The 16,289-nt window shown below is 36.0% G+C and overlaps 1 protein-coding gene across 1 annotated transcript in view; it reads right to left on the bottom strand.

The window, feature by feature from the left end:
- LOC117973182 (alpha-mannosidase 2-like) overlaps positions 1 to 13,387 on the bottom strand; it is a 118,972-nt gene extending 105,585 nt beyond the window's left edge. The window contains exon 1 of the mRNA XM_059021280.1: positions 11,926 to 13,387. Coding sequence (XP_058877263.1) covers positions 11,926 to 12,063 — 138 coding nt within the window. The 5' untranslated portion in view covers positions 12,064 to 13,387. The remainder of the gene's footprint in view (positions 1 to 11,925) is intronic.
- Between the last annotated feature and the right edge of the window lie 2,902 nt (positions 13,388 to 16,289).

Below are 16,289 nucleotides of genomic sequence, written 5' to 3'. Positions count from 1 at the left end.
GGTTACTTTGGAGGCTTGGTGATCCAGTGGTTAAAGAAAGTTCAATCCCAGCTCAGCCACCGACTCACTGTGTCACTTAACCTCCTTGTGCGTCTGTCCTTCGGATGAGACGTAAAACCAAGATCCTACCGCAAGTGACTCTCCAGCAGCAGTTGTGATGCATAGTTCACCCCCTAGGCTCTGGATAAAAGCATCTGCTAAATGACTAATTAATAATAATAATAATAATAATAATAATAATAATGAACATATGTTACATAAGACTGCCTACTGTTTGCTGATCAGCCCCATATTAACTAGATGAATACACTGCAAAAGCATACAGATTTGTTGGTAGGTTAAAAACGTACCTTTTCTATTTGGCTTATTCTTAGATGTTCAGGCACGTGATAATTGTTATGAAAGGCTATATAAAAATCAATTGTATTGTATTAGCCTAGTGGTCTGTCCAAAACAAAAAACAACAGTCAAATATCTGCATCTAATACACTGGTATTTGTTCAGATAATTGATAGCATTTCAGCAATTTCTGATGCAAAATGATACTGTATACTGGATGTAGTGTTGGGACAAATAGCCGAATTAACATTTGTTTACATGTATTCGAAGACAAAAAAAAAATGTCTGTGTCCATCAGAAATTATTTCACCTGTGAGAGATTATATATATATATATATATATATATATACAGTATATTGTCGTGGAGGCCAGTGGCGGGATTTACTCTGCTGCTTGCCGTCATCACTGCTGCTGCGAGTCGGGGGTGTGTCCTGCCGGCGCCCCACTGGCAGGCACGGAGAACTGGGGGGTGTTCTCCTGGGGCGTCCTGACTGTCAGCTAAGATTGAGAGTGTTGCTGTTCACTCTGTTTGCTAAATAAAAGAGCCATCTATTTACAGTGAGTAAATATATATATTTTTTTTCCCCCCATTGTACAACACCCCCTTTTTCACGTTTAATTTTATTTGAAGTGTTTATTCAAGTTAAAAACGAATGTTATTACTTTATGAAAAACATGTCTATGGCCACTTTGTTTATTGCGAAGACACAACAATGGCAGGGAATATTTACTTTGTTTTTACTTAGTTGAAATACACACAAGATTTAAGTAATGTATTGCTTTCTTTGTTTTGTAGTTAATTCACAAGGGTAGAGTAAGGCCTTTCTTACTTCTGGGATATTTTTCAACTTTAATAGTGTTACGTATAATGTCTTTGATAGCATTCTGAAAATGAACGAATATCTAAATCTTGAACGAATATCCGAACTAGGGGTGCTAGATTCCATTTAATTTAATAAATGTTTAAACTTTTAAAAATATATAGTTTAACATTAAAATAAAAACATTTTTTAAAGACCGTGTGTAAGGGGGATAGTATGCGCCCCCCTTGATGTTCGGTCTCGACAGCAGGAGACAACCGGAACTCTGCCATCTTGGGGGAATCACGTTACCTGCAAGGGCTCTGAGCATTTTACAATAAATAGCTTTCTATAAATTGTCCACAATAGATCCAGCTTCATAGAAGCAGACTAGTCATGTGACCAAAAGCATGCTGGACTTTTGGAGGTGAATATCCAATGACAATGATGCCACATGAAAGGTAGGAAGTAATAAAAAATAAAAAAAAACATTGAGTAGCCGTTATTTGCAGTCAGCCGCTTATTAATATTTGACCTGCACATTTTTGACAAAGCTTAAACAATTTAGCAAAATTAAAAATGTTTGACAATTTACTAACGATTTACACCCATAATCCGAACATGACAATTCCATGTTCGTCCCAGCACTAACTGGATGAATTTGTAAAGGGGTTACAGCAGGTACCTTGAGGGTATTGAGAGTCGAAAGAACTCACGGTGACTAAAAGGCTGCTTTCCCATCAATCCTCCAATATTACAAACACTATTTACCCATTTTTTTGTTTTGTTTGTTTGTTTTTCAACCAACAATAAATTCTCAGGACATGTAAGTGAGGTTTCTTTTTAGTACTACTGAAGCGTTGCACAGTTATTTAAATTGTCCTGATTTTCATTTTAAATTTAAATCTATTGTAAGTTTAAAGTCTTTTACTTTGACAAGTACCACTGATACCATATCTAGAGATCTCAGATCTAATTTGCTATACAGTATATAATGTACAGTATCCATCCACCCTGGAACCCATTTCAAAATCACATGAGTTCCATATCATACACACATCAGGGAACCGATCACCTATATAAAATGAAGTACTTGACCCAACCTGATTATGCAGTAGGCACCATGACCTCTCTATTGGGGCCATTATTAAGGTTTTTTTTAAACATGACAAATTCTCACAGGGATGTTACAGTAATTAGACGACATTTTTTGCAGCACTATAATTTGGTGTATCATTTCAAGCTAGGTACTGTGTAGTAAAACGTCTCAATTTTAGCAATTTGGCTCAAATTTTCCATTTCATAAGCTTATTGATATACATCTGTTGTGTACCAGGCACTAATCCAAACAATCACATTCATATTGTTTCTTAGGCAAGCAATTTCATTCTTGAGTTCCAGTGCTCAAAATCCAATTTCAGTCCAATAAAGTCAATTTTTTCAAACAAAACAATATATATATATATATATATATATATATATATATATATATATATATACACAAAAGTAATTTAAAATACAAAACGAAAAAACGAACTCCAGTTAATACACAAACATTTATGCATGCTCTACACAGCGGCCTATTTAACAAAAGCCTTGTCAGTAACCCTCTTGAAAAGGCTATTGTGTGCAAGCACTGAATGGAAAAAGGGCTCCTCTGAAGTCCAGGCAGATCATACAGTAGTTGTACTTTTCGTTTCACAGACACCGATTAGTACTAATCTTGGACAACTCTTGTTAATTTAAGTAAGAAAGTCCAAGATTAGACCTAATCAGGTTCTATGGAACTATTTTAGCCTGTTGTGTTTTCATTATGATCTGCCATTCATTGTCAATATCATTTATTCACCCACAGTGGATATAAAGGAGGTATTGCAAACAGTCCAAATATTTGGGTCTTTACAATTGATCTAATTGATAATACATACAGAAATATATACAGATCCTGTCTTTAGGGTTAGATTTTTTTATTATAATTGTTTTAATTGCCAGAGAGAGTATTCTTGCTACTGTATAGACTGGTTTGACTTATCTGTATTATTATTATTTATTTCTTAGCAGACGCCCTTATCCAGGGCGACTTACAATTGTTACAAGATATCACATTATTTCACATTATACAGATATCACATTATTTTTACATACAATTACCCATTTATACAGTTTGGTTTTTACTGGAGCAATCTAGGTAAAGTACCTTGCTCAAGGGTACAACAGCAGTGTCCCCCACTGGGGATTGAACCCACAACCCTCCAGTCAAGAGTCCAGAGCCCTAACCACTACTCCACACTGCTGCCCTAATATATGCATGGAGAAGTGATTTTGAGTCTGTTTCATTTAAATTAAATCACACTGACTGTCAAATCTTTGTATTGTACAAAGCCTATTTTGATCAAACAGTTAGTCTTGTCTTAATGCTTTTGCTGCTAGACAGATAATTTTGAACAGAACCATGGTATATGAAACATAATATAAATGTGTATTGTTCCAGATAAAGGAAAGGGTGGTATTGTACCTAAAAAAATTCACCATTGCACATATTATTTATGATGAGAGAACCACCTGCTGGTTTCAGTTTCTCCCAGAGTGCACCCTACTGTGCCGACGTTGAGCTAATTGGTTTTATGTTCCAATTTGCTTTGATTCAAAGAAGTGATCGTCGCATACTGTATGGTAACAAGCTATATAAATGATACGTCATGCTTAGGGTGTCTCTTTCTGTAATCGTGCAGTTTGGATGAGGTTCTGTCTGCTCAAATTGTGCAAAATAATTTCTGATTATAAGGTACACACAACATATAGCCTACATATACACATCATGAAGTTATTATAAATCATGCAAACATTGTACTCAGGAACTATTATGAAAGTGTTTATTTAGAGTGTCCCTGTATCTTTCCCAAATTTAGAATGTGAAGTTCACCACAGCAACTCCCCACAAGAGCTGAAGAGGAGAAGTGCAGATCGGTGAAGGTCCTCCGATCCCACCGACCAAACCAATCCAATCTCCTCTGTACATCCAGGAACTTGACAGTGGATGTTGGCGAGCTCCCAGCCTATGCAGGGAAAAGAGCTCCCAGCCCTGCAGGTGTCTGCTTGAGCTCACTGGGCACCTGGCCAACAGAACCTGGTGGTGCATTGCAAGATGACTCTCTCCTTGCCAATACTGCCTCCCTATATTGTAGAAACTCTAGACCCAATGAAATTCTGCCTGTGGAGTCTCCATCAAAGATGTTTTCAAGGAAATCAAAACTTTGCAAATAGGGACCTATGTTTTAAACATTCATTTAACAAGTGGGGCCTGTAAAACAAGTAGACCTAAGATACAGTACCTCACATAGCTATCGATCAGACTACTACATTACAAACTACTGTATAAAGGCTACAAGGAGATTACTTTGATAAAGTATAGAGAAATAACCATAGAATTGACTTTCTGGAACCGCAAAGATAATATTTGTGAAATGTACTGTATCGGTTTATAATTCCTTACATCTTACTACCTCCCAGCTGAATAGGACTGATTTTGTTTGCAAATTCAATGTGACACGATCTTTGTCAGCCTGAATATTGCAATTCCTCACATGAATAACAAAACCTTGCTTAAAGATGGCAACTCTGGATCAAGATAGATTATATATTTGTTGCTTAAGATCATAAAAGAAAAAAATGCTGGGGGGGGGGGGGGGGGGGGGGTTCATAGCAAACCTTTGAAAACCAAAATATGTTTTGCAATAGTTAATTGTTTATGATTTTACTTTATTATTATTATTATTAATATTATTATTATTATTATTATTATTATTATTATTATTATTATTATTATTATTATTATTATTATTATTATTATTTATTTCTTAGCAGACACCCTTATCCAGGGCGACTTACAATTGTAAGCAAATACATTTCAAGTATCACAGTACAAGTAATAACACAATTAAGAGCAAGATAGTTTAAAGCATATGCATATATGTAAATTACCAACTTTGCATTAAATCAGTTAATTGCTTTTGTCCAATTACAGTTTTTAATTAGGTGTCTTAATTTCTTGATTAAAAAAAACAACCAGTACAGACACTCTACAAAGGCTTATTATCCATGTAAAAAATACTGCTCTGTCCAGTGAGACAAAAAAGTCAATGAAATAAGCATAATAGTGTGCCAAGACAGAAGACGTTCTTCTGATAAGGTGTATGCCCAAGTATAGAAATCCAAGCTAGATGCATAATTAAATATAATATTTAATTTGACATTATCACATAACAGACACAAATTCAAAACAGCTGCTCACATCTTTAGGAATATTTAGAAGGTGTACAGAACCTTTATCTGCAAGTCGATATCCCTTTTGTTCAGTAGTAATGCATTTATGTACATCCACACATCCACACAGTACATCATCCATGTAACTTAGTTGCGGAAACAATTCCATTTGTAAAGCATGTAACTCAATCAGTTAAAAACGCTGGTCAAACCTGCTGCTGTTAAAATATTCCCCACAACTGTTTACTTGCCTTTAGCTGAAATTAGCTTATCAAAAAAATAGAAGAACTATAAACCATGGAGTCGACAATACCTTGGCTTAACATTCCTAACCTATTTTACTGGTAAGTAGTGTAGCTAATACTGTGCCTTGTAACATTATTTCACAACTTGCTGGATTATGCTGTAGTCAGCTGTAATGATCCTCCTTGGTATTTCCCCAGATAACTGTAGTGAATGCTTTGACCTTGGACAGCATAAGAACAAAACGTTAAACAAGCAATCCTGAAGTTCATTTTTCATCAAACCAGCCTGTAACAGTGTAGCATCACGGCCCAAGCTGTTACCGGCAGGAAAGAGACCCAGAGACAGAAAGCTGCAGTTTAAGCGCTAGAGCGCACGTTTATTAACAAAACAAAACACAAAAACAGGAACAAAATAAACTGGAACAAGGGCCAAAATAAAATGTTTAAACAAAACAACAAATCACCTGTAGGCTGGGCATTAGCCTTCACTAGAGATAGAAAACAATACAATACAAAATCACAGCACGCACGCACTCCAACAAACAAAGGATTTTTCTTCCTTATACATGTGGACACTCCACTTAGCACCAATTACCTAATTGGAGAATGGCCACACCTGTGATTGCTGGCAGAGACAGATTTAACCCCATCCCTGCCAATCTTACATTCCTCCCCCCCCCCACACACACACACTTACTTTACAGCAGCAGGGCTTCTGCCCTGCCACACAGCTCGACAATGTGGAGCTGTTAAGAACTCTGTTGTAGCACTGCACACCTCCAACCAAAGAGGCCAGGGTAAAGTTGGTCCTTCCAGCCCAGAACCAGCCAACTACAATTAAGTTTTTTTGTTTTTGTTTGCTACAGTATATTTTTAATGGCTCACTAGTACAGTATTGCTCATTTAGCCAAAAGCAATTACCATCCAGGTCCTTATGTAGTTGAATATTACATTTTATCTAATAAATCTGAAGTGGAACAGTCTTCCGGGACTGGAATTGGGCACCAGTGAAATAGATGGTGTGCTTTTGATTACCTGAGATGTAATTCATTAGGTGAATTAAAGGTTTTCTGTGAACTGCTACAGAAAATAAACCCTTTCAAAAGTCAAACAAAGATTAAAACATGTAATTTCTCCCATCAATGGCATGAAATTAGGTAAATAAACCAATTAGGACCTCACAAAGATTTTTGCAGACAATGCCAGTTTGAACCAGCCAAGCTAACATTTTTTTCTTGAATCCCTTTAGAGCTGCTGAAGCAGTTACATTTTTATTTAACTCAAAAGCATGGGGAGTCAGTGTAAACATTACTCCATACCATATTGATCCAGAACAATTCGCAGGTCGTCTTGAAAAGAAAGAAACTACATTGCGGCAGTACAAAATAAATGTTACCAAAGATAATTTGATTAGGCATACTTAGCTCTTTTTTGAGGTAAGCTATTTTAAATTAAATTTGTGAATGCCAAAAAGTCAGCAAGCTCAACATCCACTGCAAGGAAATTATTTAAAGCTGTTTTTTTCTAACTACAGTAAACTTGAAATATTATAATTCAAGGTTAAACAATGTGTCGGAATCTTACAATAGTTAGGTGCTGAACAAACGGAATAGAAATAAGATTATATATATATATATATATATATATATATATATATATATATATATATATATTATATATATATATAGTGTATATTTTAAAGATGCGATTATCCAGGTTTGAATTTCAGCTTATTATTCAGCCTGAAACTCTGTGGATGAGTGGACTTTTCTCCAAACAGATGCTGAATCTGTGATTCTCCTATTAAGATTCAGATCAATCAAATACAAAAGTAGAATTGTTCCAGCACTACTGTAGTATACTGTAGCAATCAATTAGCTGTTAAAACGGGTCTACAGTGGTCCTGGGCGTTGCCCATGCCTGCTACAAGTCATAGTTGTGTGGGTGCTCTCTACAAGTCATAGTTGTGTGGGTGCTCTCTACATATTTAGCACTGGCTGGGATTCATAAAGTACTGTATGACAATCAGAGACACATAAGATTAAGCCAGTACACATTCTTATCACCCCATATTTTTTTACATTATACATTTTACAGCATTGTAAATAATTATCACAACCACCAAACAGCAGCACATCTAGAATATTTTACTACATGTTATCTGAAAACCTATGGTCATTGTCCTTAGGATCATGGTCTGGATACCATCTAGTTTTATTAAACAAACCAGTTTTATGCAGATTCCAGTCTATTGCAAATATTACAGCTTTCCTACCCTACTGAAAACAGCGATTTTCTTCTTCTCCCACCACTACAAATTCAAACTGGCTTATTGCAGTTGAAAGCTGGGAGACATGTTTAGACACAAAAATACATTAATAAAGTTTTCTTGTCTGGCACCATTGCAGTGCCGGCCTAATTCTTAAAGTTTATACCTGATTATTTCCCGGCATTTCTCAACAGTACATAAAAGTGTTTTTCCACATTTTTTATACAGAACACAAAACTAATACTTGAAATATAATATTTAGATTACCATATTATTGTATTCACAATAAAACCTGAAAATTGTGGTCGGTGCTCTGGGTGTATGACTAGCTATTTCTCTTTTGGGAACATCATGTTCTTTTGTTAACTTGCTATATTTATCCTGTTGGCAGCTATTGGTAAAAACATGATTTTATTGATCTGAAGCATTATATTTCACGGTGAAAACTGACTGAACTGAAAAAAAAATGGTTTAGAATTATCTAAGTCTAAAATATAAAGTTTTTCCTCATAATATTATGGTTAGTAGTTGACACTGTATATACTGTAATCATGCAAAAAGGTGCATGCGCTTACTGTACTCATTCAAGAGAGAGAAGTGTCTAGCCTTATATGCAGCACTATATTAGAAGAAAAAGATAAATGTGAAAATCTATTACAAATCTAATTACAAGGCTTTAATGTTGTTGTTTTTTTTCTAATCAATATCACAATCACAACTTACCATGCTGGTGTATAGCAAAGCAGATTCATAAACATCTCGGGCCTCATGCCTTCCATTTACACTTATCTTCACCAGAGTCGCTTAAAATTACATCTCACCCGAAAGACGGAGCACAAGGAGGTTAAGTGACTTGCTCAGGGTCACACAATGAGTCAGTGGCTGAGGTGGGATTTGAACTGGGGACCTCCTGGTTACAAGCCCTTTTCTTTAACCACTGGACCACACAGCCCCATATCAACTGTGTGGTGTGTGAACATAGCTGGCCACTCCACTTTAACAGCATCATCAGGGATACACATCCCTAGTCTTACTCAGGGCCTGCAGTACATACTGTATGTACCCAGGTGTAGTGTAGTAAAATGTGGAAAGTAAGAAGTATCACACAGTCATTACAGATCGATAACAGAGGACATTTAATCCAGAATCTTCAGTAGGACATTTCCCATCCAGTCAGAATAAAACAATCCTTACTCCATATTGTGAAAATCAAAAACAAACACAGGGGGGTGGGAAACACCTGCAATAAACAGCATGGATGTTTGAATGTATGTAAATATAGAGCGGTTTGATATCAATACTTGTTGCAGTTTAGTTTAAATGTAAAAACAGCAGATGTATCCTGTTTAAAAGTCTGACACAGTTCTACAGCAGTCCTCCCTTATCACATATTGTACACTGTAAGGAAACAACTCGTATCAATGCCTTAACTTGCTCCGGCAGTCTGCTCTGTGTGCATCACAAAAGTTGAATTAAAAAACATAACAATATTTCTTGAAAAACCGTGTGTTGCGAAATGTCAGCAGCCATGTAGAATAATATAGATAAGAACGAACCCACAAAAGGGTGTGAAGTAAGACAATTCTTACCACACGCCCTGGGTGCGTTGAGGCACGAGGCCTCATGGTTACATTTTTATTTTATTTTTTTAAATAATTACACAAACTAGCTAAGGAAAACATCTGAAATGTATTATGAAAAAAAAAGTCCCTGAATACATATATTTTGCACTTTTTTATTTGCCATAAACATTACATTGAACATTCTCGAGATAAAAAGGATTTGGGAATTGAAAGCAGACTGATGTCCCACATCTGAGGGAGGATTCACGGAACAGCTAAACACTGCACTGCACTTAACATCAAGGGAGGAGTTTGAGTGTTTTTTGTTTTGTTTATTTTTTTGTGTAGGAAATGATCCTACTCAGGTTTTGCGGTCTTCAAGAGAAGCTGACCAATAATTTCAGAGGCTTTCTCACTGATGGTCAGTAACTGGCGTAATTTCCCTAGATTGTAAACCAGCATGAGATGATATGTGGACTAAACGACTTCCCTGTCAGTTTGCACAGTGCCGCAGTCCTTCCCGTCCGCGGCGAGCACAATAGAATTCTATGCCGAACCCGACCTTGTTTAAAAGCCCAACGGTTGTGTGAGAAGAGAGCAGGAGAGATTTTAATTTTTCTTTTAAATATGTTTCTGAAATCGGAGGGTAGTGGTGAGATGTATCTGTTGTGTCTAATTTAAACATTGCATACTCACTAGTCAGTTTTATAAGGCCACATTTAGTTTAATAAAGTAGATTCTGCTGCGGCATATGTATTACATGCTGAGTGAGACTTGCGTGGTGATTTCTCAGATGGCTTTTGAATAAAGTGTTACTGCTTCTGCTTACCTCAGTTTTCTTTGTTCTGTTCTCTGACTAAATACCACAGTTTATTTGCCATTTTTTCTGTAATTCTTAGTGACAGAGATGAAAAAAACACTGTTTGTTGGGTGATTTAAATGCTGTTTCAGTTGTATGTTGACATTTTTACCTACAGAAACACTGTTTAGATAATTGTTACTATTTAAGGGTACATAAGGACCTTTTTATTTTATTGTGTTACATGTTCCCATGCGTTGCTACAACTGTTTATGTACTGTGTGTGCACTGTTTTAATTTTTTTTTTTTTTTTTTACATGTTGACCACTTTTTTAAACTTTTAAATTGCATTCCCTGCCTCAAGATGGCTTCAATTGTACCCGCATGGACCTCTCAGAGCTACATTTCCCATCATCCTCCTGCTCACATATGTAACAGGTGGATTTACCAGTGAGCAGAGGGGTGATGGGAAATGTAGTTCTGAGAGGTCCATGTAGGTACAATTGAAGCCATCCTGGACCACATAAAAATGTAAAAAAAAAAAATTTAAATTAACACAATACACACACCTTACATAAACAGTTGTAGCAACACATGGGAACATGTAACACAATAAAATAAAAAGGTCCTTATGTACCCTTTAAGGTGTAGTAATGTTAACAGATCAAGTAAGTTGGTCTATGATGTCACAGCCGTGTGGCAAGACAATTCTTGCCACTCGATCATGTGACCTTGTTAAGCCAATCACAGCACTTAATTTATCCAAGCCATGATTAATCATGGTTGCTACAACACTGTCTACAACCACAGTACCCTGAAAGAAAAACATTCTCTGCCCTCTAAATTAACTTATGGGTGCAATGTTGATATAAAACCACATACATTTTGCACTCTACAGTATATTATTAAAAATGCATATTCAATATGAGAGTTATCTTCTTCAGTTTGCAAAGCAGACCTTTAGCCACCTGAGGGTACCTTGTGACATGCTGGCACTAAGGGACTCTGTTAATCCATAAGGAGTGCATTAACTCAAATGGTCGCCACCATGGGTTACTCTCCAATTGGCTGAATGGGTGAGGGTGGGTAGAGGTATTTGGCTTAAGTAACCTAAGGGACGTTTGAGAAAGTCATCACTGTTTACCAGTTTGTTGTTATATATATATATATATATATATATATATATATATATATATATACACACACACTTATTCAAAATAACCTGGCCGACGGTAAGTATGGATGAAAAATAAACATGAGCCAATAGCACTTCCTAAAGGCACATGATCCATTTCCCTCTTGATAAATAACACGTCGTTTGTGTATTTTATTTGTGTAAATATTGTGTAACATTGATTTTATTTTTTTATTTTATTACGGACAAACATACGATGTAATCCTACTGTACTTAAAGAACGTATTGTCTGGGGCATCAGAACTGGATACATTTCTTCATTTAAAACTACATAAACCAGGAAATACTTGCAGCCTGTTACTGTACTATGGTTAATACAAGCCACAATGCAGCCAGTCACACGCAGACATGATCTGTAATTTTGAACACAGGATATGAGATGACATGCTACATGTTTTGTAAGGGTTGAGAGTAACGTTAAGCAAAATTCAAGAAAACAATAGCATTACTTACCTTTTGAAGTAAGCCCCCTGCTACCTTAGGGTTCTTAGTATTATCTAACTGTAGATGATCCAGCATTAAGTACAATGAGAATACCACCACACAGAATATGGCACTACCGAACACCGTGAACTGTCGGCTTAGCTTCATCCTTTCCCGTTTCCCCACAGCAACAGGAAAATAAAACTTTAAAAACAGCAGCCTAGTTTAAAAAGTCAAATCTGAAATACTGTTTTCAGACAAGAAACAAATAAGCTCTTGTCACATTAACATCAGAAAAGCCCTTTACGCCGAGTCCAAAGTTTTGGGTTTGTTCTTTTTTCCAGTACTGTACAGTCACAGGACACTCAGCAACATAAAAACACATTCCCAGCTGTGAAAAAAACTCAACAAAAATCTATTATATTTGGCATTTAAACCCGAACTTGAAAACAATCCGAGTTCAATTTATCTGTAAAATCCAGGAATAACTTTTTTTGTTTGTTTCAAGCAGCAACAGGAGCAGACCTAACTCTTCAGTCCTTCCACCGACCGTGTGTGTACAACTGGTAGATTAGGTTAAGTATTGCCAACAAAAATGGAGATAAGGTGTGTACAATAACGCCCCCTTTTTTAAACACACCTCATCCGTTCAGTGTTATCAAAACCAGAAGAAAATGATGTAAAGTTATAGCGGCAGAATGTTGTGATCCGATGTGTGCGTATTTTTGGAAAACATTTCAACTTCATTTATCCCAACCACTTTGATTATTATATAACGTGTTTTGTTGTTAGCATATGAATAGGAAGCAGTTCGATGTTAATCACATTTTGTGCAGCACACTGAGCACCGTTCGTTGTTTTTGTTTCACCAGATGCAATTTATTTTCTCGTCATGTATTCCATTTTCAACAACAAAAATCCCATAAGCACGGGTATTAAAACTTTATATTATAACATGAACCTCCTTCCTCCTTGGTTAGGCGATGGCAACGCGATACCCCTTATGTTGACACACAACTTCCCTCCGATGCTTTTTATAATTTTGTACATTAAGTTCAGGCCTCTGCACTCCACATAATCCACCAGAAATATTTATTTTAACAGCATATTTTCATTTTGCAATTACTATTGTCCTCTTCAGCTAGATACTAGCGTAATTAAATTATAGCCAAATTTGTCAGCGAAGAACATCATTCTCCTGGCTAGTTACACAGCAGACATATCGTGAATTGGCGGCTTGGTTTTCTCAGCCCGCTAACCTACTGTTTTTGTTTTATCGTTAAAATGACTCTACTGCTCCGTGTTCATGTGCTATCCTAGATAAAGGGTGTGTAAATCCCACATGTTTAGGGCATTTTGTCTTTATGCTTCTTCTTCAAATCTACACTCGTCCCATTGAACAAAACACTCCACCGGACCATAGAGACATCCTCTCTCTGCTTGCTGCTTGTCAGAAAACTCTCAGCTCCTCCTGGCAGGCGCCACCTCCCGTGACGTAGCATGTGACGTGTTGTCTTCATAGACTGACACATGGACTGCATTAACTCTTTGAAAGCCGCAGGGAATCGAGTATTGTTGAAGACTTCTGGAGAAATACTCAAATAGAATGATCGTTTAAAGTGGTTCGCTTATTGATAGAGTTTTTATCCATCAAAAGTTCTACATTTTTGTGATTAAATTTAATATACACATTACAAAAAATGATTGTTTATTTAATGTCTATTGTAACATTCATTCAGATTCATGTATTCATAAATTGAAAATTGAACATCATCCCAAAAAAAAAAAAAAGTTACATAGGACTGTGGAACAAGCTGATCTAAAGCTTTGAATATTTGTTAAACTGAACTTGTTATTACACAGTAAATGCAGTAGATGGTGCATAAGAGAATGTTCTACTATATACACTGGAAATGTATCATCAGAATGCAGTGTTCTCAATCAAATTACAAAATTATAGCTATCCTTTGTTTTGGGGAGGTTGTGATAGTGTTACTACACACGTGGTATACGTTTTGTTAACTGTACTGGATATGTACTGGAAGCCTCTTTTGAAGCTGGTGAATAGGAGTAGCACATCTGGCTTTTGTGTATCCGATAACTTCGGGGAAAAAAACTACTTATTATTATTATTATTATTATTATTATTATTAACTATCTCAAATCCATTGGAGTTCACTGGGATTATTGACTGTTTTGGGTGAACTCACCAAACCCTTCCTTTTGAACACGGAGCCTGTGTTCTTTGGCAAAGAGAAGCTTGTGTATTTCATTGTAAAATTGATTATAATTACATTGACCTTGGATTACAATTGCAACTGATCAGTGCAACACTTTGAATCTGTACCATATACAACTCAACAAAGTTTGAATGTATTTGCTGGAAACCTTTTCATTTAATAAAGAGCAAAAGTAATTCCATTATTTCTCTTGGATACCGGTTTCTTTTAACAAAGGATATGTGTGCGCTACCAAAGACAAATCCAGTGTAAACCATTGGATGTATACCACTGGAGATTGTGGGACAGTGCAGGTTTAATTTGGGGTACATTTATTAAAACTGATTGCGCAGACAAAACAAGCTTGGAGCAAATAAGCATAATTATTATGGTTTCAATGAACATGACTCTAATTTGCAGGAATCGAGACTAGGATTCTGTGACACCTGGAGTGTGGCATATTGAATATCATAAAGGAATATTTTGTACAGCAAGAAGTGATTGTTCTATATTGTATCTCTCTTGTGGTTACTAGAGTTAGGAAAACATTAAATGGAACCTAATTAGTAGAAAGGTTTAAGAATGTTCGAGAGCCCCTAGAGCAAGAGCAGAAAGAGAAAGTTCCAGAGTTGAGAGTGAACTGTCGTGTTCTAGAGTGACTGAGTGTACATGTGTTATGCAATAAAAGTAGTATTCTTCTACGCACACAACAAGGGACACAGCCTTACATTTCTTAATAATGTTATTTGCCTAACACACTACAGCTATGGCCAAAATAATTTTAGGATTGAGACATAATTTTAAAAAATATATATGAACATAATTTAGATGTTTTAATTAACAACCTGCAATCAAAGAAACTACAACATGATATTGCAAAAATACAAAGCGGTATGTAATTTAATATGTTAACGTAACATTATTCAGCAGGTTTCATACGACTTTATGATGCAAAATTAGTTCATTCTATAGGGTGATGCAAAACTTTTGGCCATAGCTGTACATACCTAATGGTTTTTTAAAGACTGGATGCTGCTCTGGTCATGGTACAATGTGCTTCAAGTTCAATTGCTTTTAAACTGAAATTAATTTGAAAGCCTCCACAAGTCGCAGCAACCATACTTGTACATATGTCTCATATTTTTGTACCCCACTTTGATTAAAGTATAAGGTGACATTTTTATGTTCACAAGTTTAACATGTAAATTGTTGGAGGTGTTATTATTATGTATTATTATAAGATACAAAAAAGAATCATGAGAATAAATTCCTGATACTTTGATCACTAAGTCGAATGAAAAACAACAAAATACAGCATTTCATTTCAATGTCATGGTCTACCAATGGGGATTTACAAAAGAGACACAAATAACTAAAGTATTACATATTGGTTACTGGCAATGTCATTCTTACTTAAATTAGATAGGAACACGGCTCATTTTTGAAAAGACAGTGCTGAGGGGGCTATGATCCATTTGTCCTTTCGTCCTTCTATCTGCTGAAACATGTTAGTTGTCATTTAAAAAGAATTAAAAGTGATGGCAATGAACACTGTAGAATAAACCCAACCTCAAGGAGGCTGCACGGTCTTCAAATCAGAGGGCATAAGACCAGAATACAAGTTTTATGGTCTACTTTGTCTGCAAATGGAAAGTGAATCCATCCAAGCATGTCAATAACATCCATCCCCTGCCATGGTGACATGAAAAAGCAGATCACAATGATGACCTACTTCCAGACATATGTCAGCCTTGCATGTACAAATGTAAGTCTGACTTACATTCAGATGGAGAGATGGATGCCTGAACCCCCAGATTCGGCTACTCCCAATATCACAGTTTCAAGATATAATAAAAATGAGATGCATGAACTACAGACAGAGGACCAGAGAGTCTAATACTCTAAATAAGCAGAGCTAAAGAAATGTCATCATAACTAGATAAATGGTTTTCTAGACATATGTAAAAATGTAAGAATGACATTCAGACTGACAGTCAGACAGACAAACAGTTTTTAGTTTTTAGTGACATATTCAAACATTATACTCAATAACTAAAGACGGGCCTTAAGCAAGTTTATAAAAAATACATTGAAAACTTTTTCCACATACAAATGTACATGAAACCTCCACTATATCTCATTGCAGCAGATATGATAACTTTGACCAGTGGCGGA

This window comes from Acipenser ruthenus, chromosome 1 (genome assembly GCF_902713425.1).
Source record: "Acipenser ruthenus chromosome 1, fAciRut3.2 maternal haplotype, whole genome shotgun sequence".
Lineage (NCBI taxonomy): Eukaryota > Metazoa > Chordata > Actinopteri > Acipenseriformes > Acipenseridae > Acipenser > Acipenser ruthenus.
This window is presented reverse-complemented; position numbering and strand designations above follow the sequence as displayed.